This window comes from Musa acuminata, chromosome BXJ3-4 (genome assembly GCF_036884655.1).
Source record: "Musa acuminata AAA Group cultivar baxijiao chromosome BXJ3-4, Cavendish_Baxijiao_AAA, whole genome shotgun sequence".
In the NCBI taxonomy this organism is placed as follows: Eukaryota; Viridiplantae; Streptophyta; class Magnoliopsida; order Zingiberales; family Musaceae; genus Musa; species Musa acuminata.
In genome coordinates this window covers 46,588,598-46,610,292 of record NC_088352.1, presented here as the reverse complement: position 1 = coordinate 46,610,292, position 21,695 = coordinate 46,588,598, and the positions used below count along the sequence as shown (strand labels likewise).

At 38.6% G+C, this 21,695-nt stretch overlaps 3 protein-coding genes and 1 long non-coding RNA gene across 5 annotated transcripts; 1 reads left to right on the top strand and 3 right to left on the bottom strand.

The window, feature by feature from the left end:
* Positions 1-1,106: 1,106 nt before the first annotated feature.
* On the bottom strand, positions 1,107-10,628 carry LOC135581202 (AP-2 complex subunit mu-like). Of its 2 annotated transcripts, XM_065147614.1 has the most exons (13): positions 10,331-10,553; positions 9,664-9,841; positions 8,313-8,403; positions 7,409-7,503; positions 7,147-7,236; positions 7,032-7,080; positions 6,824-6,962; positions 6,073-6,189; positions 4,490-4,580; positions 4,281-4,423; positions 3,086-3,200; positions 1,496-1,540; positions 1,107-1,426 (listed from the first exon to the last, which is right to left on the bottom strand). In XM_065147614.1, exons 1-13 carry the CDS (start codon positions 10,411-10,413, stop codon positions 1,346-1,348), a joined length of 1,317 nt encoding a protein of 438 aa, XP_065003686.1. In that variant the 5' UTR covers positions 10,414-10,553; the 3' UTR covers positions 1,107-1,345. The 2 variants fall into 2 exon arrangements, with proteins under 2 accessions (XP_065003686.1, XP_065003687.1); XM_065147615.1 differs by lacking the exons at positions 4,281-4,423; positions 4,490-4,580 and having other exon boundaries at positions 10,331-10,628.
* A 393-nt stretch (positions 10,629-11,021) lies between these two features.
* On the bottom strand, positions 11,022-17,229 carry LOC103982458 (probable ADP-ribosylation factor GTPase-activating protein AGD8). Its single transcript, XM_009399388.3, has 7 exons — positions 17,017-17,229; positions 16,734-16,852; positions 14,592-15,030; positions 13,829-14,086; positions 12,125-12,244; positions 11,703-11,804; positions 11,022-11,434 (listed from the first exon to the last, which is right to left on the bottom strand). Exons 1-7 carry the CDS (start codon positions 17,083-17,085, stop codon positions 11,327-11,329), a joined length of 1,215 nt encoding a protein of 404 aa, XP_009397663.2. The 5' UTR covers positions 17,086-17,229; the 3' UTR covers positions 11,022-11,326.
* A 1,643-nt stretch (positions 17,230-18,872) lies between these two features.
* Positions 18,873-20,963, bottom strand: LOC135635184 (cinnamoyl-CoA reductase 1-like). Its single transcript, XM_065146076.1, has 5 exons — positions 20,557-20,963; positions 20,315-20,472; positions 19,625-19,813; positions 19,213-19,547; positions 18,873-19,137 (listed from the first exon to the last, which is right to left on the bottom strand). Exons 1-5 carry the CDS (start codon positions 20,930-20,932, stop codon positions 19,044-19,046), a joined length of 1,152 nt encoding a protein of 383 aa, XP_065002148.1. The 5' UTR covers positions 20,933-20,963; the 3' UTR covers positions 18,873-19,043.
* Positions 19,700-21,186, top strand: LOC135635185 (uncharacterized). The gene is made up of 2 exons (XR_010495566.1): positions 19,700-19,835; positions 19,948-21,186. It is a non-coding gene; the product is annotated as an uncharacterized LOC135635185 (long non-coding RNA).
* Positions 21,187-21,695: the final 509 nt, after the last annotated feature.

Below are 21,695 nucleotides of genomic sequence, written 5' to 3'. Positions count from 1 at the left end.
CAAGATTGTATTCGCTAATAGACTTCCATAATGAGCTTGCTTTCTGCTCGACATCCTCGATCGTAAAAAAAAATATTTGATACATGATTTAATGCAAAGTGTAAATTTTGTTTTGTCCACTCTGTACATCAATCTTTTTATTCGATAGCCAAATTCCTGATGAAGGCACAGGTATTTTATTAAGCTATGCTATTATTCTGTGAACAATTACACGCTAGAAAGAAGCTGCTGTATGGTACAAACAAATGCTGATTATGGCTTGGGTTCTAAACGTTTTAGTTAAATAATCCTAAATTATGCAATTAATTTTAATCCTTTTTTTCCTTGGTTGCAAACAAATTTTGTTCTCAAAGGAGATTGCCTTAATATTATACAACAATTTATTCATTTTTTCCATCTATGGAAATCAAAGGTTCATCGTAACACTTTGTACGGGTGATCTGACAAGAGATTAATATGAGCGATATATTAATATATCTTGTGTATCATGTGTTAATATATTTGGTATAATTTGATACATATCATATTGATGATCAATCGATATATCGGTACAAACTAATAAGATAGATATATCGATACGAACTAATAAGATACAAGTATAATTTGATACATATCGTATTTGATGATCAATTGATATATCGGTAAGATAGATATATCGGTACGAACTAATAAGATAAACCATGATGAAGACTATCACTCTCAAGAGATAAGATAAACCATGATGAAGACTATCACTCTCAAGAGGAAGCAACGCTTTTCACATACTATTATTACAGGTATGTTCTACATGTAGATGTGCATATATAAGATGACGTTTCAAGATTTTCTTCTTCTTTTTTTTCCAAGATGGAAGTTGGCGGGGTTTTGCCTTATTTAAGCCGTTAAATAAGTTCGATCTGAAGTTGACAATTTTCACATCTAGATCTGATCCAAACTTGATCAATCAACAGGTCAACAGCCCACATCGGACACATGCATCCGACGAAACAATGGATCTGACCGAAACATGTTAACCCAACAAGAACATGTCGACCCGATATGGTGTCAGGAAAAGTCGTGTTCTACCAAAAAGAGCAAAGCACGGTCAACTGGGATCATAGACAACAGATAGTAATCCGAGTTGAGCTTCATACCAAGCTGCAATTGATACGAGTATCCAATAGAAACATAATCATCCAAAAAATGGCAACACAGAAACACAGACGAAGAACAAACACAACCTTTTCTATGAAACCGCGGATGTTGGTTCAGTGACAAGTCAGACACCACTGCTCGTTGATGATGAAGCTCTTATGGTCATCCGCAACCTTCCAATATAAGTCTTAAATATTGGTTTGGAAGCAGATTAACATCTGATCTCATACGATCCAGCTTTCGTGATGTAACGAACCCATTCGACCGTGTTATACCCACTCTTCTCCCATACCTACAAAAAGATTTAGTTTGGTAATCTACAGTAGCATGTTTACACCAACGACATGACTCCATTTTGTACCTTGAGAAAGCGGACACGTAGACCTGATGCAGTGAACATTGGGACCTGAGAGAATCAAGATATCAATACACAGATATATATATATATATATATATATATATATATATATGTGAATCCATTTCTAGAGAACAATCAGCAGATAAATTTGAGAGTATATGGCAGCCCACAAGTTCGATACAGAATGTAACTGCCTAACCTAATTTGGATAAATGAGTGGCTAATGAGAGAATATCTTGCACAGATTAAAATGTCATACAACATATCCAGTTATCATAAATGGGAGCAAACACAAGGATAGAAATATATATCCATCCTCGGGATCCTGTTTGAACCACCAAGTAGCCTATTCGTGGATTATAAACTGATATGGTTAATTTTCAATTTTGATCATCAACCAAATGTTACAAAACTGATCCAACCTATTTTTCTGTGTTGTTGTGTTTGGAAGCGCAAAGGAAGTTCTTTGACTTGACGAGAAAAATTTCTCTTGATGGTAGAAAATATTTGTATCGCCTTATCTCACATTTCAGTCTATTTCTACAACAGACTACCTCAGGGTTGGGTTTGTGTCCAACAAAATCGCTCCATGTTTGTTCAGTGCTGGTATAAAAAGCATAAGGAGTTCAACATTAATTTGTTAAATCTGGAAAGAAAGCATACCTGAAGAGACTATTTCATATATATTGTCAATTTGAATATTTCCTTTAGGTGTCATGTAGGCTCTTTGTCATCCCCAGAAGCTAACATGGCATGTCCACTAGGTGTTGACTAGGGTTTGTTCGTCCAAGAACATAATGTTCGTTTTGAGATCTCAACTATTGTAATCTACATTAAAAATGATTCGGTGACATTTTAGTTGCTTTCTTGTCCTAGGTGAATGCATCAGGCTGATGAGCTTGGTTGTATCAAAAGTGTCAGATGCTTTTTTGTGATGAGAGGATGCAATGCACAGTGCCTAAAAGGGACGCCTTGGATGGGCTCTTTCGATTATTTTATCTAGGGTGGATACATCACACACAAAGAAGCCTTGGGCCACATCAGATATGTCACATGTTTTTTTGTCTTGAACAGACGCACCACATAAAATGAGATGCTTCAAACACTTTCTTGACCTTAGACGCATCACACATAAGTTTTGGGGGGGCATCGGGGACGGGTGCATGGCAAGCAAAAGAGATGCTATACTTTTTGTCCTGGGTGCACACATCATGCACAAGTGCCCACCTTGGGCGCATCAGTTGTTATGGGTACAAAGTGGTATAACTTGTGTTGATTTCAACACAAGGCCCATTAGTTGAACTACGCCTAAGCTTGGGCGCAATTGGTTAGGCACAAGTGATCTAATATGGTCAATATTGGTTGTCAATCCCATGCGGTGAAATCGATCCGAAATGCCTCGTTTAGTGAATCTCGTCACGCCAGCAAGAGGGAAAGTGTTCTATGGTGCATCATAGTTACATTAATTATAAACGCGTATGAGCAGACGGTGAACAAAAACTGACACCATGACCAAGGCCTTCAGATCAGTACCAGAGAGAGAGAGAGAGAGAGAGAGAGAGAGAGAGATGTTTGGGGGTTGGGGGAGAGAACCTGGAATTCCATTTGAATGGGTGGTCTGGTCCATGATTTCTTTTCTGCCATGGTTGAAATCAACTCAACCTCTGCACTCATTGTTGACTCAGTTTGTCCAGGAAATTTTCTGATCCTGCAAGTTTAACATTCAATATGTAGTTAACTTCTGTAGAATCTGAAAATATTGCATTTAAGAAAGGATACTAGCCACAACATGACAAAACAATGATCAAATAAAAAAACCTTCAAATAATCAAACAAAATAATCAAGGATAAGCTTTTCCTTATCAACAATAGTTGAATATGGAGCAAAAAGGACAGTCAACGGAGACTTGATAAAATTTACCAATCTGATGTTAGTCTAACCGCTTAAATAATGTTGATAGGACCTAGCCATGACACATTTAGGCAAGATATGAGATTGCAATGAAACTAATGCTACTTGGTGGCTACAACTTATCTAGTTCTTGTTGACAGAACTTGTCCCGTATCTACAAGCCAAAGTTTCCAACAGTTTGTGATCAAAAGTAAAGATTTTTTTCCCATAACTGAGCCCTGTTGTGGTGTATAGCACTAGTCACACTACAAGCCAAAAAATCTGCTGTTCCTAGTGTATTCTTCTAATATATTCTCTCTTTGAAACAGATAAGCTTGAGAAGGACAATGTTGAGCTGCTCATAGAAACTAAGGAGTTATTTGTCAATAGAAAGTTGACCAACCAAATAAGGTAACAAAATTAAGTAAAACAAGCAATCATCTCTGTCAGTGAGTACAAAATGAAAAACTATGTCAGGCAGCTTGAACAATTGTGTCGTTAGACATCATCTGCATTTGCTTCATCAGTTTATAGAATAAAATTAAAAATTTAGTAAAAATGCCAAGGTTCGCCGTATCGTACCGTACCGGCGTTTCGACCCGGGCTCGGTACCGGTACGGTACGGTATACCGCTCGGTACACCCAGGTGTACCGAGCGGTACACTCACGTGTACCGAGCACTGTACACTGCTACAGTGTTACTGTACACTGCTACAGTGTCGGTACGGTACGGAGCGGTCCGCGTACCGCTGGCCTGTCGGACCGGTACGTACCGCCCGTACCGGGCGATACAGTCCGGTACGGCAAACCTTGAAAAATGCAACAAAAGACAAGCATAGAGCTACAAAGAATATGAGACAAAGTTAGAGGAGTATTAGATAAAGTCATAAAACTTACTTCCACACCAGGCAATCTATGGAAGCATTATATTTGGCTCGACCAGATGTCACTTGGAAACTAGTTTTTGCAGTTTGCTTAGGAACTGGAACTTTTACCACAACTCCAAGGGCAAACATTTTGGCACCGAAGACACTCTTAACCTGTTAATTATGGTTTAGAACACATGGAAAGCATAAGTCTAGAACAGCAATATGCATCAAACTAACCTTAACATTTACTTCCATTCTTGTTCTACCCAGTTCTTTGATTGTTGGCAACACCCGAAATGGCAGATTTACACCCTCAGTTATACGATACCTATAAAACAAGTCAGCCTTGATAACAACTTTCAAGAGTTGGCTTCTACAATTCCTTGGCCACTGTACCGCTTTGTTATTTGTCGGATTGCAAAGGAACAAGATACTTCCTTTGTTTTTTTTTCGACTTCTTTCTTTGTTGAGATTGATATAGATGTAGACACTGTACCACCTTTTTCTATATTCTATAGTCAGAATATATTATGGATTTATTATGTTTGTACTCTATAGTCAGAACATATTTCTACTCCATAGTGCTTTTGCCTTGATGGGTAATTTTTCAATTAATCATGATATTCATTTTTACCACTGAAACACATTTAAATTCAATAAAGTAGATTTCAACTGCTAGGGACTGAGCAGACTTAAGAATAGGACCAGTTTAAACATATTAATGAAAATTATGAAATGACAGGCAGATACATGATAATGTAGTTCTAGATATGATTGGCGAATTATGTAATGAAGAAGTAATAGATCATGTAATAAAAAATGCATTAAAGTGTTCCATGGCACGAGGGCATATTAGTACTCTTTCGGCATGACTGAAATCCACACTGTGCAATTGACATAGTAAAAAATTGGTCTATCCATATGTCAACACTAGAACATGTGTTGGTGTAGAATGTGTCAGCAGTTCCGTTCAGACATGGTACATTTCAACTCATGCACATGTGTCAATTGGCAAGCAATTACTGGAATGTACTACATACCAGCGTGAAGAATGAACTAAATAAAGATAGGCAGAATTAAAGTAGATCAGAATGAAATACTTGAAAACTAGAATTTTATGCTGCCATTGATCAGAAGTTTTATATAGAGATTATATGTTCAAGGACTACTCATAATAGTTCAACTTCTCTAAAAGTAGCACTGGCCTTCTACTCTTCACCTTTTGGCAATTGGTGCAGATCATTTTAAATTTGGTAAAAACTCAACCTTACAAATAAGTAGTCCAACCAGTTTGATCATTGTGTACATCACATAATAAATGGTTAGTATGAGAGCTTCAAATGTCTGGTGTCATGTGAGATCTCTTTAAAAGAAATATTTTTGTTGTTTGTAACATTAAAAAAGAATTAAAACAACTTTCTCTTATGAGAAGTTTTCCTTAAGGTAAGGCTCTCCAACTTTTCTTTTTCAAGAAAATTCTTGCTGTAAAGAATACTGTAAAATATATACAGTATCTATCACAAACATATTTATCCTGTGTAAAATTTAGACACTGTATTGACTGAAAGTTTATGAGCAGGTCCTCGGTCCAAACCCTGCAGATGAAATTGTTCTTTCACCTAATTAAGAAACACAGGTATATCGACTATGTTTTATGAGTATAATTCAAGTGCATGTTCAGTGAGGGCACCCATTACAGATCAGTGACGAGAAAATGAACAGCAGATAACTCTAAAATTTATGGATTAAAATGTAAAATCTTGCCAATATAAAAGCTAAACACAAACATAACCAGCAAGAAATGATGAGCAGAAACATACTTCATCAATTCAAATTCACCATCGGGAGGCACGAAACTGACTGTCTTTTCTGAGTTGAACCTTGTCAAGTTTACACATTGGTGAAAAGTGACATCATCAAGTTCTATGGTCTTGCCACTGCAAAAGCAACAAAATGTTGTTAGATCTAGTCATTCACGAATAACTCCCAAATACATGAGTTTTTTTTTTTTATGTCTTGCTATTTTATGATTTTTGTTTTTTTTATTTCATTTTAAAAATATCCTCTCAATCAATCTTGATCCTTTTAAAGGGACCATTCCTATCAATTTTTATTGTTTGCAGTCCCTAACCAATATTGTTGTTTCAGTTTGTTCCGAGCTTAGCAGTAGGTAGTAGGCCCATTTTTGGTCTTTTATTGCATGGAGACAAAACTATCCAAAATGGAGCTTTCAGCCCACACTATGCAGCGAAATTTGGCGTGCAGAGTTGTGATGACAGTGGCAGTTGCAACCTCAGTTCTAATGTGAAGGCACATTGGCAACATGATTGCTGACCGTGTAGCTTCACTTTGCAACCACCTCGATGGCATTTTGGCATCCAGAACTTGGATAAGTCTAATGGCTACGCATCTACCTTTAGACAGTTTCCTGAAGACATTCTATAGTATAAAATTTTAATATTTGATAGATATTTTAGTGAAGCTTGTTCATAATTTATAAGCAATCCAACAATTATATCTTTGAGGTACGATCAAAATTAATTTCTCCATGAAGTAACAGATCTCTCTTACCTTTTTATAGGTCTGGATTTGAGTTGTGACTCATTTTCAAGACCAATCTTATCATTTAATCCTAGCTTTAAATCAGGCATCCCAGAAAGGAAGCACTTCATGAGAATCTTTCCCGTCACATCACAGCGTAGAACACTCCCTATAAATAGAAAATAATGGAGTAATGAAGAGCTTTTTAGGCTCATATACCAAGTTGAACATAACAAACCTTTCGAAGACATAAGAAGATTAACACTTTCAACAATGTCCAGGAAGACCTGAAACACACTAGTTTAGAGCCAGAGTTTCTCATACAAAGATACGGTTATGAAAAGGTAAGCCACCTCATTCTTTTTGTATAGGAGTCCCTCACGTCTCCAACCAACAGCACCTGTAACTTGAAGAGTTGCATTGGGAACAGGCTTGTCTGAGGGCTAATATTGCAGAAATAAAATTAAAAAGAAATATTGTCAACATTCTATTGATTCAAGCAACAGTTTAACTTTCAAACTGAGATATAAGCCTGTGAATGATGGTTCAAATGGTAATATGCAAACCATTGGATGACTTTATACATTAAGAGAAATAAAACACTTGACACATTACCTTGGAGGAGAATGGCGACCGAACACCTTCCTGAGTGATATAAAGCTTCAAAATCTCAGGTGCAAGATTTTGAGGGTACCCAAAATCCATAATCTCTGCAAATTAAACAAAAGAATACTGTGGTAAAGTATTTATAGAGTCTACTGCAATCCATAATCTCCAATGGTATTTAAAACTTTGATCTTCTTCTTTAGTTAAATCCTATGGAGGCTTCTTCTCTTCCTTGATGCAAAGAAGACAGGAGTTAGGAAGTGTAATCATATCACAATCTTCCATAAAAATGTCTAAGCTCCAATCTACCTTGAACAATTTTCCTCAATCTTAATAAGAATTGGTGCCACCATCAACGTATCAAATGCAACCATTTCTGTATCTTATCATGTTACACTTACCCTGTATATGAGAACACAACTTATTAGTTCTTACTCTCAAGTTTATACAACCATTACTCTTTTATCAGAAACATCTTCCACAATCTCCTTGAGAATTCTAAAGACAATAACCAGAACTTTAACAAACATCAAGTGATATTGCTCATATCATTCAGGTCATCACCCATAATCAATAACTACCACCAAAAAATCATAATTAACCATGAAAAAATAAGAGTGATATACCGATAAAATTAAGCAATTGACTACAAAGAAATATGAAGTGCAATAATCTAGAAAAAACCCTTCTCCATGGTTAAAATGCATGAACTCATAGAGATAAAAGATCCTGTTGGTATACACTAATGGAAACATCATCACATTATAGCAGCATGGTAAGACAACCATGCTTGGCTTAGAAATTTCAATCAACACCACTATAGAAAGTCAATTCAGTATTAATCAAAAATTAAAAAGCATCTTGAAAATCCAAGCCAATAAGAATTTTGTCAAATCAGACAAGCAGTACATACCATCAAGAAGCTCATAAATTAGAACAAAATTATTTCTAATGGCATCTTCGTCAAATGCACCACCAAAGTATGATTTAAATAGTGCAACAGCCTGGTAATGGTAAAAGAAGAATAATGTTAGTAATGAATAGGAGTCGAACAAAATATCTTAGACTTCATGGCAAATAATTACAATTAATATTTTTACAGATGTTTATTACCAGGTTCAAAAGTAATATGGAGTTAATCTCATACCATTTACTTGTACTATGTTTAGAACTGAAATTTCCTGATATGGGCATCTAAAATGATGAATTAACAAGTCATTCAAACAGTCTATATTACATATAGCAGGAACACAACTGAATGCTAATTGATGTGATTAATGGTACGTTCTGGAACAGATATATAGATAGTAAAGAAGGAATATCTAATATTGGAAAGAAAAGATCTTTGACAAAATGGCATAGCTATGGGGCTTTGATCACGGTTAGGCATAATTCCTTCATTATTTAGAACCTGTAATTTTCTGGTGAAGAATTCCAAAAAAAAAATACTATGTCCCTAAAACATGATGGTTATAGTTCCATTCTTTATTATTCTTAAAAAAACTACATTTTATTAATTCATTAGAAAATAGCATGACATATTTTATGATCTTAGCAAGCATTAATCCTACAATAACAACAACCATAATCCATAATACAACTATCTGGGGCCAGGGCTTTGTACAAAACAATCTTCTTATTTCAAGAGTATTTAAATATTTATTTATAGTTTCTAGTTAAAAGTCATCTCTCCTCTCACCTCTTCTAATTGCAATATTAGTGTCTTAGAATATGCCCATACCATCTTAGATGAATCTATCTAATTTTATCATCTCTCAAAGCTAAACCTAATTATTCATAAATATAGATATTTTTTATCTCTCTTAGTAATTTCACATATTCATCGTACTATTCTCATCTTAGCGACATAATCTTTCATATATGTTGTTTCTTGACTGCTCAAAAGTCATGCCTATAAAGCATGATTGGCCTTACATGCCTTTTTCCTACCGCAAACAAGATGGTTAGTTACGCTAGCTTCAAATACTGGTAACAAAATTTCCAATGCTGGGCAAAAAAGCTGGATTTGAAGATCTAGGAGAAATAACAAGGCTTCGCTAAGAGAGAGAAGATAGTGTGACATTCCCAGTCCATGTTAACAAGGAAACAAACTGCATTGACCAGAATAATATGAAATCTGGAATAAAGAAATAAGGTAGGGAAATTTTAGAGCAATTCCTCCTAAGCTATATAGCAATCAAATAGAACCTTTAAGATGTTCAGGAAAACAGCACCCAAATATTAGCAATACTAGTGCAGCATACCTCGACAACAAACTTGAAAGCACAGGCTACGTTTGCATTTTTGCTAACAACGATCACAATGTACACATTGCTAATTCTCATATAGAGAAAGGAGCAGCCACCGATTTGCCGAACAGGACATGTACCAAGTTCTTTCGTCTGCATTATATGCGTCCGAAATGCATCCACCATATTGCCACTGCAGAACGCACCGAATATCAACACATTATACTTTCAAAAAGGAAAAAACAGGTAGCAAGTTCCCCTGCAAGATAACATAGAGCACAAAATAGATAACGAGTAATGTAATTGGATAGTCAAATGATAACTTAATCAGCAATTCTGATAATTGTCAGTGCCAAAATATATGATGAAGGAAGAAACGGTTCACGGCGAAGCAAGATTATTCAGCGTCCATTTCCAGTTTACGCCAGCTCCAAAAAATTGGAACTTTTAATCTTCAAAATATTACAGATAACAGATCACTCAACATGCTAAAAGACCATATTCACACAATCTTCTCATCGCATCTACGTCTCGAATCTACTAATCCTCTTCGCTCAAATTAGACGCAAACAAGATCTTCAGCCGAAAGCAGATAATTCGAGGGGAAAAGAAGCAAAAAATTTGGCCGAGAAAATCCAAGAAAGGGGCCCGAAATCCACAACGGGCGAAGAAAGGCGCTCACCCCACATCGTCGCGGTAGAGGCGATTGATGAGCACATCGCCTCGGAGATTCAAGAAGTATATAGCTGATGCCGCCACAGGCATCGTTCGAGCAACGGAGGTTCCGGTCCCAGAAGGATCACGGGGGATCGAGATCCGTCGACAAGCCTATCGCCGAACCAAGAAACGAGGAGAAGAGCTCCACCCGCAGGACGCACGCAAATACTCGGGTCGTCCTCGATTGCGCTTCTCGGTGGTGAGAAGGATCTTAGATCTGAGACACAGCCCGTCCAAGGGAAGAGGAATCGAGATTCTCTGAACGGGGCTTCTCTTAATCTGCGGCTAATTTGTGCGTTCGCCGCCACACCACACCACACCACACCACACCACACCACACGAGAATCTCTACCGTACCACTCTACGAACGATATTTCCTATACACATTATTTGGCTTTAACGCCACGAAGAAGGACTTAATTTGTTATTTTCACACCTGCCTCGTTACAGTTAAATGTTTAAGGGAGTCATATGTCGACTCAATTCTCTTTCTCTAACGAGAAAGAAGAAGAGGAGAGGCAAAAGAGAAAGATGAGAAGGAAAAATATATACATATTTACTTACGTCTATTTACAAAGACATATTTTAATATGTTTAAAATTTTTAAAATAAAATTATAAATAGTAAAAATTTCCTCAGCAGAGTGACCGACTGAATGACTTAAAATATAAAAGATTGCAAATAGTAATTTGATGGGTTCCTACATACATACCAAACTCGTACAGCATTCGCAGTATATAACTACAGCCAAAATACACGCATTTCTGTTCGTGGAATACATAACTACGTGATGGATTTAATATAAATAGAAAATGGACAATAACTGACTTCAAGAATACATATCCGAGGAAAAATGTGACAAGAAGAAGATAGTGCTTCTAAAGCTTACAAGTTGAGAAGTTCAAATCTGTGGTTGAACGGCCACTCTGTTGATAATGCATGCAAACTCAACCATGCATTATCAAAGGATTCTGTCTTGGAGGTCGTTAATAAGACTGGAAGCCAGAGACGTCAACTTCTTCCCTGTCTCACCAGCGATGTTCTTGAGGGAGGATATATCCTGTGATGCCTATAGATGCAAGGGGAGGGGCATCTGAAGTTAATCCTTTGGGCAGAAAACATATCTTGGAAAACACTGCCAGTGGATTCTAAATAACAGAGATCCTAAACTAAGAAGAGAAACAGTTTCCAGAATTCTTGTGGTATAAAAGTGCTCTCCATGTAAGTCTTTTTTTTTTTTAGTGCTCAAATTCTGTGAAGATATATTTCTAATCCATTTAATCTTGGAAGCTAATTAATCGGGAAATCAAATTACATATAACTCTCAAAGATTGTACCTGGAAAGAGATACGGTTGATGAGGTCAGCAGCGGTCAAGTCTACCCCAGGGTCTGATGTATCATGACCAAACAGATCGGCACTGGAAATGGCTTTTGAGTCCTATGTAAACAAAAACGAAGGTGAGTGCCTTAAAAGGTCAGCCAACTTCACCAAATTATCAGAAAGGTTTTAGGCATAACCAAGATTGCCTGGGACAAAGATAAAATGATCAAACAGAATATTTCCAAGCTGCCAGAAAATTATTATATTTAACTCCAGTAAATGTTTCTACTTTCTCGGACTGAACCATATTCATTAGCAGGTTAAAATGGACATGCATCACGTCCACAAGAGATCTTAGGTCATATTATCCTGCTAGAATTTGCTCATGGATCTATACTTGGTTTGAACAAAAAATTATATCATCCAAGTGGGCATACCGTGAACTTCTGCAGGGACATTTGTGCCTCATTTTCAGTTGATTTCTTTTCATCACCAAAGAATTGACTTGAAGAAATTGACTTTGCATTTGAGAATTTCTGCCTTGCCTCATTACTTTCCTGAAGTTGGAGACCACCATATTAAAAGTATGAAGTATATTTTACAATAAACATAGTGCATCACCAAATGACAATAACAAATTCAAGTGTACGGGTAATATGTAGCAACTCATCATTGCATATCCATAATAAAAATCATATTCCTTTAGCTTAATGTTTGAAATATCATGGTATACCAGATAACCTACCCAGTACATACCGGTCCAACAAAGGACCAATACACGAGTATACCAGGTACCATCCATATTTCAACAATATGATAATATTTTATTCTTTTGGCATAACAATCAGTACATTCCAGTCCGGCAGGTTTCTGCATGGGCTAATGTTCAATTCCTTGCTTCAGATAATTATAATTTGGTAAAACTAAGTTAGGGATCATGATCTAGAAATGTTGCCGCAATCAAAAGTTCATTTAAAACGTGTCAATTTGGATATATGTTTTCTCTCCACTATGATTTCCAATGTCACATTGCAGAGAACTCTTCTAAATTCAAATTTAGAAGTGCATTCGATGAATTACAAGAGGAATCGTCTTCTTTAGACCGATGTATCTTCTTTTCTACTTTTCTCATTGTTCTATTTCTTCCACCTAGTCCCGCCAAAGCACCATGGTTCCCGTCTTCCTGACCACATTGAAACTCCTATATTGCCCTACTCAATAGCCTTATTTGTTGTATCTTGCTACTGTTATGAATACATTCGAGCTAAAGATCAGACAATCAAACATAAAGATTAACAGCTAAATTTGATCAACATAAGCCAGAAAATAACAGAACCAAAGATATATAGTCCTCAATTTTTCTGCCTAAATTTCACTCCATCTTCTGCATCCTTTCTTTTTTTTCATATTTTTAGCTACTGCAATATCTTCTTTTATCCAGAATTAACAAAATTTTATTTATTCAATTAGGAACATTTAAAGGTAACAGTGAATCCCATGTTGCTCCTCCTGTCACAAAAAATCAGTTCAATCATCAAAAATATCAAAGACCAGCAGCTGGAATTTATCATTGAATTCTGACAATCAGGCAGAAGGATTGTTGTGCTCTGGTAATATGTCACCAGGGGAACCCAACTGATCACAGTAAAAACACAATTTCAGTCTAACCTAAATTTAAGGGCTCAGGTTCATTAAGGTTTAGCTGCATCTATGCAAGTCCAGATAGATCTGAATTTGAGTTTTATTTGGTTTAATTTAATTTTCCTATTTCCCTTTTTTTTTGCAAAAGAATCACCTTGCACATTTTCTCTATCTTATAGTAGGTTTAAAGTTCTAAATGGTTTAGAATATGATTGGTACAACCACAAACCTTACTCCATTAAGCAGCTTTTTAACTTGCCTCTTATTCTAATCTCAAATTTCTGAAACATCAAATGTTCAAAGAAGATAGAGACAATGAGCAAACAAATCTTTATTCAAAGTCCATTTCATGACCAGTGTCTAGATTTGAGTGAATTACTATCATGATAATTAATTCAGAACATTCTACTCTAAAACATAATTTATACACAGAATTCATAACAAGATAAAGAGGACCCACAACAAAGTATATTAACAGAAATATCTTTATAGTACTTTACCTCCACTTTTGAAGAAGTCGAGCTTGACTTTTTCTGAAATCCACTGTCCATTCCAAACTCAGCAAAGAAGCTTGAAGATTTTGGTGGTGCAACATGACTGATCACCTGAGCACCTCCAGAACCACTCTCAATTGGAATGTCATCCATGTACTGAAACCGAGAAGGATATGATGGACCATCTGTTGTCTTAAAGTTATCTGAAGTTGTTGCAGTGGGTGCTGGTTGTTCAGGCTTCTGATCATAGAGATTTTCATTTGGCTGAAATCAAAAGTTACACGAGATTAACATGGTACCACCTTTAAGATTGACAAACAGATGTGCATACCACCTTTGTCAAGAAAGCATACCACAGAATAGAAAATGAATAAGAAAGTACATAGATCTAGCATAAGATATGGAGTATGAACATGGATTTAACATTTTAAAACACTGCAACGCCCTGACATACTGGGATATCAGGTATTATGTATCTGAGGCCTTTTGGAACTACTATTTGGAACCACCCTATCCCTTGTGGACAAAAAGTGATAAATCAAAATTCAGCATCCAAAAATATATATTTAAATGAATATGTGAATCATCAAATTGGAGACATCTTATGTTTGATTTCCTTAATCAGTGTGGAAACAGCCAAACATATCTTTTTTTGTCTTATATGCTTATACAGAAGATGATGGATCAACCACGATATGCTAAAACCTGACAACAATGCAGTTGATGATTATGATTATCGAACCATCTAAATGCAATCGTACAAGATCACCTTTGTCGTGAGCTTCCGGATGCCAAGCCCACCAGTCTTGCCTCCAGTCTTCCTTGCACCAGTGGATTTTCTAATAGAACTTAAGACAGTAGAATGAATGGGAGCTTTAGGTGAATGTCTGATTTCAGGTTCATGTCTCTCATTCGAGATTTCCTTGGTTGCATCTGCAAGCTTAAGCTCAGGAAGTCTGTCAACTGCATCTGATGTATGAGAAGTGGCAACAGGTGATGAAGGCAAAACATTATCTTCTGCAAAGCTTTTAGCAACCTCTTTGGACAGTATCTGCCTATACAACTCAGCTGCTCTAGATGTATACTTTGCCTCAATTTTACCACCATCCGTCCATCCATGCTGCTTAAAGAACACTTGAGCACGATTATTGCCTCCAAAAACCATCACCTTAAGCTGTTCTGGGGTCCATGAGTCCAAATTTGTGGACCTAGAATCCACCAAAATAAACTTCTTAAGATGGCATCACATGTAACGACTTCCCAGTGAAACAATTCAAAATCTGGTTAAGAACTAGATAAAACAGTAAGTCATCCGATACATGAAAAGCCCAAAGTTAAAGTGACATCAACTTATCAGAAGGAAAAAATTGATGAAGGAAAGTGCTAATACATGTCTAGTAACTAATAGAAAAAGCCCAAAGATCTGTCCAACATAAACCACATACCACAGTTATGTCGATCATACAGAAAGAAAGTCTTAATAAAGTCACAAGAGTATTTCTAATCAATAGATTAAGCACAGATTTCAGGTATTACATGAATACTTACAAATAGTCTGTCAGTCATGTCAACAATGGATCAGACAGCCATCGGTTAATATTGCTAAACATTGATTAGATAGTCTTTCTAATGGCATTATTCTAAACAAGTCTGTCTAGTTAGTATTGATCAACACTGGATTTTTCAGGGCCTGAAGTTCAGGCTAACATCATCAGTTTCTTTTAATTTTATCGATCAAGTTAGCCAAGTTTTAGAGCTAACTAATCCATAATCCATCACATATTTAAGAGAAGACATTGACAGTAACATGGGTTGGAGATCTTCAAAGATTGATGATTAAAATATCCAGAAGAAAAATTCAGCCAACACGTATCTATAGATGAAGGTACTCATTTAGAAAGAATCAATTTGGAATGGGCAGATATAATCAAATATCTACCAAGCAAGCATATCTGACCCAGATATTTTCTTTTAACATATTGAGGTTGAGGGTTGCGATGATGGAAGTAATCCAGATCCATTGGATTTGGAATAGTCTAATAGCTAAGCAGATACAGATTATGGAAGTGTCATTCAAGCAGAAGCAGCTCATCAAGGAGATTTCATCATCCAAAGCTGTGCTTAAAGCCAAGGATCTAGATTATGTATCTCACACAATTTTTTTTTGCATAAAAAAATATATTTTTTCTTATATTCTGCAACTAGATGTGATTTCTCAGAGGAGATTTGCTATGATGTTCTCTTTGACGATATAGAAAACTATCCTAGAAGCAATACAAAATTTGAGTCAGAATAGATCCAACGTGAAACACAATCTCAAGAACTAAAGCACCCAAGAAACCTTTAATCAGACATCCAACATTAAACACAATCTCAAGAGTTAAAGCACCCCAAGAAACTTTAAACAGACATGGCTTCAGGCATTTTAGGAGGTTTCGCATAAATATGCTTCTCCGACCATCACCAGAGAGATCAAAACCAAAAATAAGAAACAGAACTTCCTGACATCAATATTCTACGATGCAAATCAAAGACAAAGCTTGATTTATTTTCCACAAGGATTTTATAAATTGAAAATATCGTATCTCTATCATACACCATATAAGGACGCTAACTAAAGCTCCAATAATAAAACAATGTTTCGTGATGAAGAACACTGGAGTAGTTCTTGGGTACTTGGTTAGTATTTCATGAAATTGAATTTGCATTATCATAGCAAAACACTAATTAAAGCCTTCAACTTCTCCAAAAAGACAAAAAAGAGAGCGTCCAAACATTACAACAACATGCAGAACGCATTCCACCTTTGGAGTAGAATCGATAATTCTTAAAAATAGATACGAGAAATTGCCCATGATCCCAAAATCGTAAAACGAAAAACCCAAATCACCCAAAGGAAAACGCCGCATACCTGACGAAGCTAACATGCACACCAAGGCTGCGATGAACGGCGGAGCAATCAATGCAGAGGAAGATCCCGTACGTCACCGACGCCCACGTGGGGTTCTTCGCGTTGCAATCGAAGCACATCTGCGGGGAAAAAAAGGATCCGCAGTTAGAATCGGTCAGATCTGAAGGAACCCATCAGGATCCACACCCTCAGAATCAGATCCCTAAGCACCAACTCATCCCCGAACATAAACAAGCCCTGAAAAGAGGAGGAGGGAGAAGAAGAGGTTCGACGGGGGAATCACCTTGTTTTCCGACTTGGATTTCAGCTTCCTGAAGACGGCGTTCCGATCAGCGACGCTCTCCGAAGCCATGGCGAAAGATTCTTCGACCTCCCTCGTTGGAATCTTCCTCGCTCGAGGAGATTGGGGGCGCGGAGGTACGAAGAAAAGCGACGGCGGCGGTGAGTGAGGAGGCGCGTGTGGGCGAAACGGGAGAATGGGCGTTAGGGGTTCACGTGAGGTAACGTCCGTCGGATGACACTTCGCTGTTGCGCTTAACGGGTATGGTTGCAGTTTCACGGTTGGCACCCGACAGTGGCCAAGTGGCACTCGATAGTGGCCAAGTGACACTGTTCGTTCCTTTGGTCGGATTCGGAGTTTGATGAGCAGCGTCCGACCCGAATCACTCGATACAGTGATAATTTTGGTTTATATTTTGTTTTTTATAATTTTAATCCGATGATTTTTGGATTAAGGAATATTTTTTTTGTTGGATTATATGGTATAAAAAAAATATGTCAACCATTAATCGAGAACATTTAATATCGATGATTATCTGATGAGGATAATAATGGCGACAAGATTCGGGCTGATGTCAGCTGCCTCAGATGACGCTTCACGTCTCGATCGACCCGACAACACCTGGTCAAACAAACCAGAACGTCGGCCGAGGCGCATTAACGTCCTGCTCAGGTTCGGTCCTTCACGCCACGCCAACACCAGTGTCGGACATTACCAAGAATACGAGCCTGCCCCCTGCAAGTGGGCACATCAAGAAACAGTAAGCTTCCATATAAATACCCTCGCATTCTAAACGCCAGGGGGAGGAACTTGGCTGAGGAGGAACGGAGCCAGACAAACCCCCGTTACCATCCGCTGACTTGAAACTCACTATGTCATGGACACGTCATGTCGGATTCGGAGTTTGATGAGCAGCGTCCGACCCGAATCACTCGATACAATGATAATTTTGGTTTATATTTTGTTTTTTATAATTTTAATCCGATGATTTTTGGATTAAGGAATATTTTTTTTGTTGGATTATATGGTATAAAAAAAATATGTCAACCATTAATCGAGAACATTTAATATCGATGATTATCTGATGAGGATAATAATGGCGACAAGACTCGGGCTGATGTCAGCTGCCTTAGATGACGCCTCACGCCTCCATCGACCCGACAGCACCTGGTCAAACAAATCAGAACGCCGACCGAGGCGCATTTACGTCCTGCTCAGGTTCGGTCCTTCACGCCACGCCAACACCAGTGTCGGACATTACCAGGAATACGAGCCTGCCCCCTGCAAGCAGACACATAAAGAAACAGTAAGCTTCCCTATAAATACCCTCGCATTCTAAACGCCAGGGGGAGGAACTTGACTGAGGAGGGCCATGCCAGACAAACATGCGAAGACGGAAGCCTCCCGCTAGACACCCAGGCGAGGAGCCCCCTCTCAGAGGAAACGGTGACCTCGTCCCGATCGGACTACTGCAGCCGGCCACCTCAGCGGTCTCGAGGGTCGTCCCGGAAAGATCACCCATCGTCCGGACCCGAACCAAGCCACGTCGACCTCGAGGCCACGACTTAAAATTGTTTAAGCCAACATTATCTAAGAGCATTAGTCCCTATGGGTATTAATTCAAATTAACAGTTTGAAAAATATTTTAAATATTATAATATTTTCCTCTATTAACTTACTATAAAGCTATCTTATATATGGTAAATAAAAATAGTTATTATTCATTAAAATCAATTAGGAGTGAGTCTATGAAACTCACTGTCTTATTGATTGAAATCAATTAGGATTAACAATTAATTGATTAAAAAATAGAAACATCCACAGCTCGATTTAGCCAAGAAATTACTAACAATTTTCAATGGTAAAACAATTCAATCATCTGCCAATTTTATGCAAATCCAATCAACATATACTCTTTCTTTTGGATATTTGATACCAGGGAGCACTCTACATATACACAGTTGATGACTTAAAAGACTCCACACAGCATTTCCACATCTCCAACCATCAGAAGCAAAACGGACGGCTGTCTACTGCTCCACCTGTATCCGCACGTCGAAATCCACCATCAGCTTGCTCAGCTTCTTGTTCCGAATCCGCTGCGCTATCACCTTCAACTCATTACTGTAAGCCATTCAACGCACAGCATTACGCAACGTCGGAGGTCCGATAGAATAATGTCGACTATAGAAGGCAGACCTTTGGGGAGACGAAGGGGCATCGGGGGAGACCAGCTGGGCGAGCTTAACGGCGTCAGGGGGGCGGCAGACGACGTTGCTGAAGCAGAGGTAACGTCCGTAAGCGGAGGGGCCCTCGTAGACGGCGATGTGGGCGTCGACGAGGAAGTCGATGTCCACCGTCACCAAGACGCCGTCTTCGTACATCTGCGGAGCCCCCTTCAAGTAGGGGTTGCTGACGGAGATCTCCGGCCCCGTTAGGAGCCCGGCGTTAACGGAGACCATGTCGACGCCCCTGTCCATTGCCAGCGCCCACGCCGTCTTCTCCGCTAACGTCTTAGCCAACGCGTGCCAAAGCTGCCGTCAACCACGAGGGCATTGCCTTATATAGTATACAGTGCTGAGGTCTTATGGAGGAGGAAGAAGAAGGTTACCTTGAACTTTCTGCAGAAGTTGGGCTCGCTCCATTCCCTCTCGTCGACGTCCGCCGCTAGCTTGCGGTTTTCTTTCCAAACGACCGCGGTCACCGACGACGTGAACACCACCCTCTCGATGGTGTCCACCTGGGCACATGCTTCCACCACGTTGTGTGCGGCTCTCACCTCGACTTCGACCATCAGCTCCTGCATCATACACCACGGAAAGGTGCGCTGAAGGTGTTTGCTGTAATTACAGTAGCGGAGAAGATGCATATTTGGACCAGCTATTACTGACGTAATAACTCTCTTGGTATCATACTGGGTTTTTGCTTGACCAGATCGACACAAGAGTTATTGCACTGTTCACCAGTGACAGTTTGCCAACTTGGTGGAAGCAGATGGTCAGAACCCGCGTTTTCACTCGAAGCTAGGCGAAGAAACAGCAGGATTGATGACAGGCTTGTCTTCTTCCAACTGTTCCATGTGCACAGTGGACCAGGCGTATCCATGCGCGCTGTCGATTCTTTAAAGAAGTCAAAGGGCACGCTGGGTTATCTCAGACTCTGTGGCCGTCATGATCAAACAGTTGGTGCAATCAATACGGCCAACTCATGACAACAAGCACGTACACTGTTCGACGAAATGTTTCGGAAAGCCTATGGCTTCTCGGTTCAATGGATACAAGTCGATGAAGTAAGCACTTACGTCATAGGACTCATCCTGGGGAGGCTCGAACGTGTAGAAGAGGCCGGAGCAGCCCTTCACGGCGTCGACGATGGTTTGGTAGTCGAAGGGGTCCGCTTGAAACAGCTTGAGCCGCCTGTTCTCGCTGCACATCCTCTTCAGAACGCCACTCGATTCACCTGAAGCAGCAATCGTCGGAATCCAGCATACACAAAAGCACCCGACGACAACGAGGAGAAAGAACCCAAGGGCGAACTGCGAACCGTGGTGATAAGAGGCGGCATGAACAGTGCATCCTCTCTGCAAAAGCCTCCTGACGAGGGAAATGCCGAGCCGACATGACGCGTCCATGACACAGACGGTCTTCCTATCCCGGTGAACGAAAGCCGGCGCCATGACCGAGACCTTTAGAGACAAGAGCGAGCGAGAGAGAGAGAGAGAGAGAGAGAGAGGTGTGCAAGCAAGAGGAGGAGATGGAGAAGGGTTAGAAAGGGGCCTTGGTATATAAAAGAAGAAGATGAGGGAGGAGTAGTTGACAGCAGTGTGGTAAGATAAGGCTAAGAACATTAATGGCGGCGGGGTCGGCGCGCCATGGTGTCCTTCGAGCCACCGGCTTCTTCCTGGTTGCCACCGAGACATCAATGTGGACGATGAGAAGGACTTCTCTTTAATTGTAATGCTATTTTCTAGTGCTAGAGATGTATACTAAGGTTTAGTTTGTGATCTAAGGACATGGAGAGTATATAATAGGCTTATTATACGTTTATGTCTTAAGGTATTTGGGATTTAGTGAGAGACAAGCTTAGGTGTATGATAAAGAAGTCCAATATGGTGTCCCATGAAGTATGTGGTGGGCCAAATTTTTGGAATGTAGTCACTTGGAGCTACTTTTATCTTTGATTCTTTCATGGATACTACTAGTAAGAGAGGGGAACACTGAGATTTTTGTTCTTAGTTTAGTTACTATAACGAAGTTAATGAAATCATGATGATGTGACATCAACTAAGTATGCACAAATAATAAGGTGATGATATGATATTAATGTATGAGTAGTCAACATAACATCCCCCCTCCCCCAAAATCAAAAAATATATATTTTTATAGAAAAATATATCTAAAAAACTTAAGTATCAAAAAAAATTTATCGGATATCAAAAAACTTAAGCATCTATTGTAGGATCTTTTGTCTTGGGATGAGACATTTATGATTACTTCATATTGTGAGAAGAAGAAAAAATAATACTAACATAAAGTTATATGGATTGGTTTTTCACGAAAAAATACTTATAGATCTCATGATATGATGGTAAATTGATGTTGATTTAGGCTTGATTTCTCAAATAAAAAAATCTTCATATAAAAGGCACATAAACATTAGATAATTTATTGGAATAATAAAAT

Excerpts from the sequence above, each read along its gene's own strand:
- LOC135581202 (XM_065147614.1), bottom strand. The coding sequence starts at position 10,413 with ATGCCTGTGGCGGCATCAGCTATATACTTCTTGAATCTCCGAGGCGAT. Across the intron at positions 9,842-10,330 it reads CTCTACCGCGACGATGTGGG|TGGCAATATGGTGGATGCAT; the intron begins GTGAGCGCCTTT and ends TGCGTTCTGCAG. Across the intron at positions 8,404-9,663 it reads CTTTCAAGTTTGTTGTCGAG|GCTGTTGCACTATTTAAATC; the intron begins GTATGCTGCACT and ends TACCATTACCAG.
- LOC103982458 (XM_009399388.3), bottom strand. The coding sequence starts at position 17,085 with ATGGCTTCGGAGAGCGTCGCTGATCGGAACGCCGTCTTCAGGAAGCTG. Across the intron at positions 15,031-16,733 it reads GTGCATGTTAGCTTCGTCAG|GTCCACAAATTTGGACTCAT; the intron begins GTATGCGGCGTT and ends GGTGGATTCTAG. Across the intron at positions 11,805-12,124 it reads TGTCCCTGCAGAAGTTCACG|GACTCAAAAGCCATTTCCAG; the intron begins GTATGCCCACTT and ends TTGTTTACATAG.
- LOC135635184 (XM_065146076.1), bottom strand. The coding sequence starts at position 20,932 with ATGTCTCGGTGGCAACCAGGAAGAAGCCGGTGGCTCGAAGGACACCAT. Across the intron at positions 19,814-20,314 it reads CCCAGGATGAGTCCTATGAC|GAGCTGATGGTCGAAGTCGA; the intron begins GTAAGTGCTTAC and ends TGTATGATGCAG. Across the intron at positions 19,548-19,624 it reads ACTTCTGCAGAAAGTTCAAG|CTTTGGCACGCGTTGGCTAA; the intron begins GTAACCTTCTTC and ends GGTTGACGGCAG.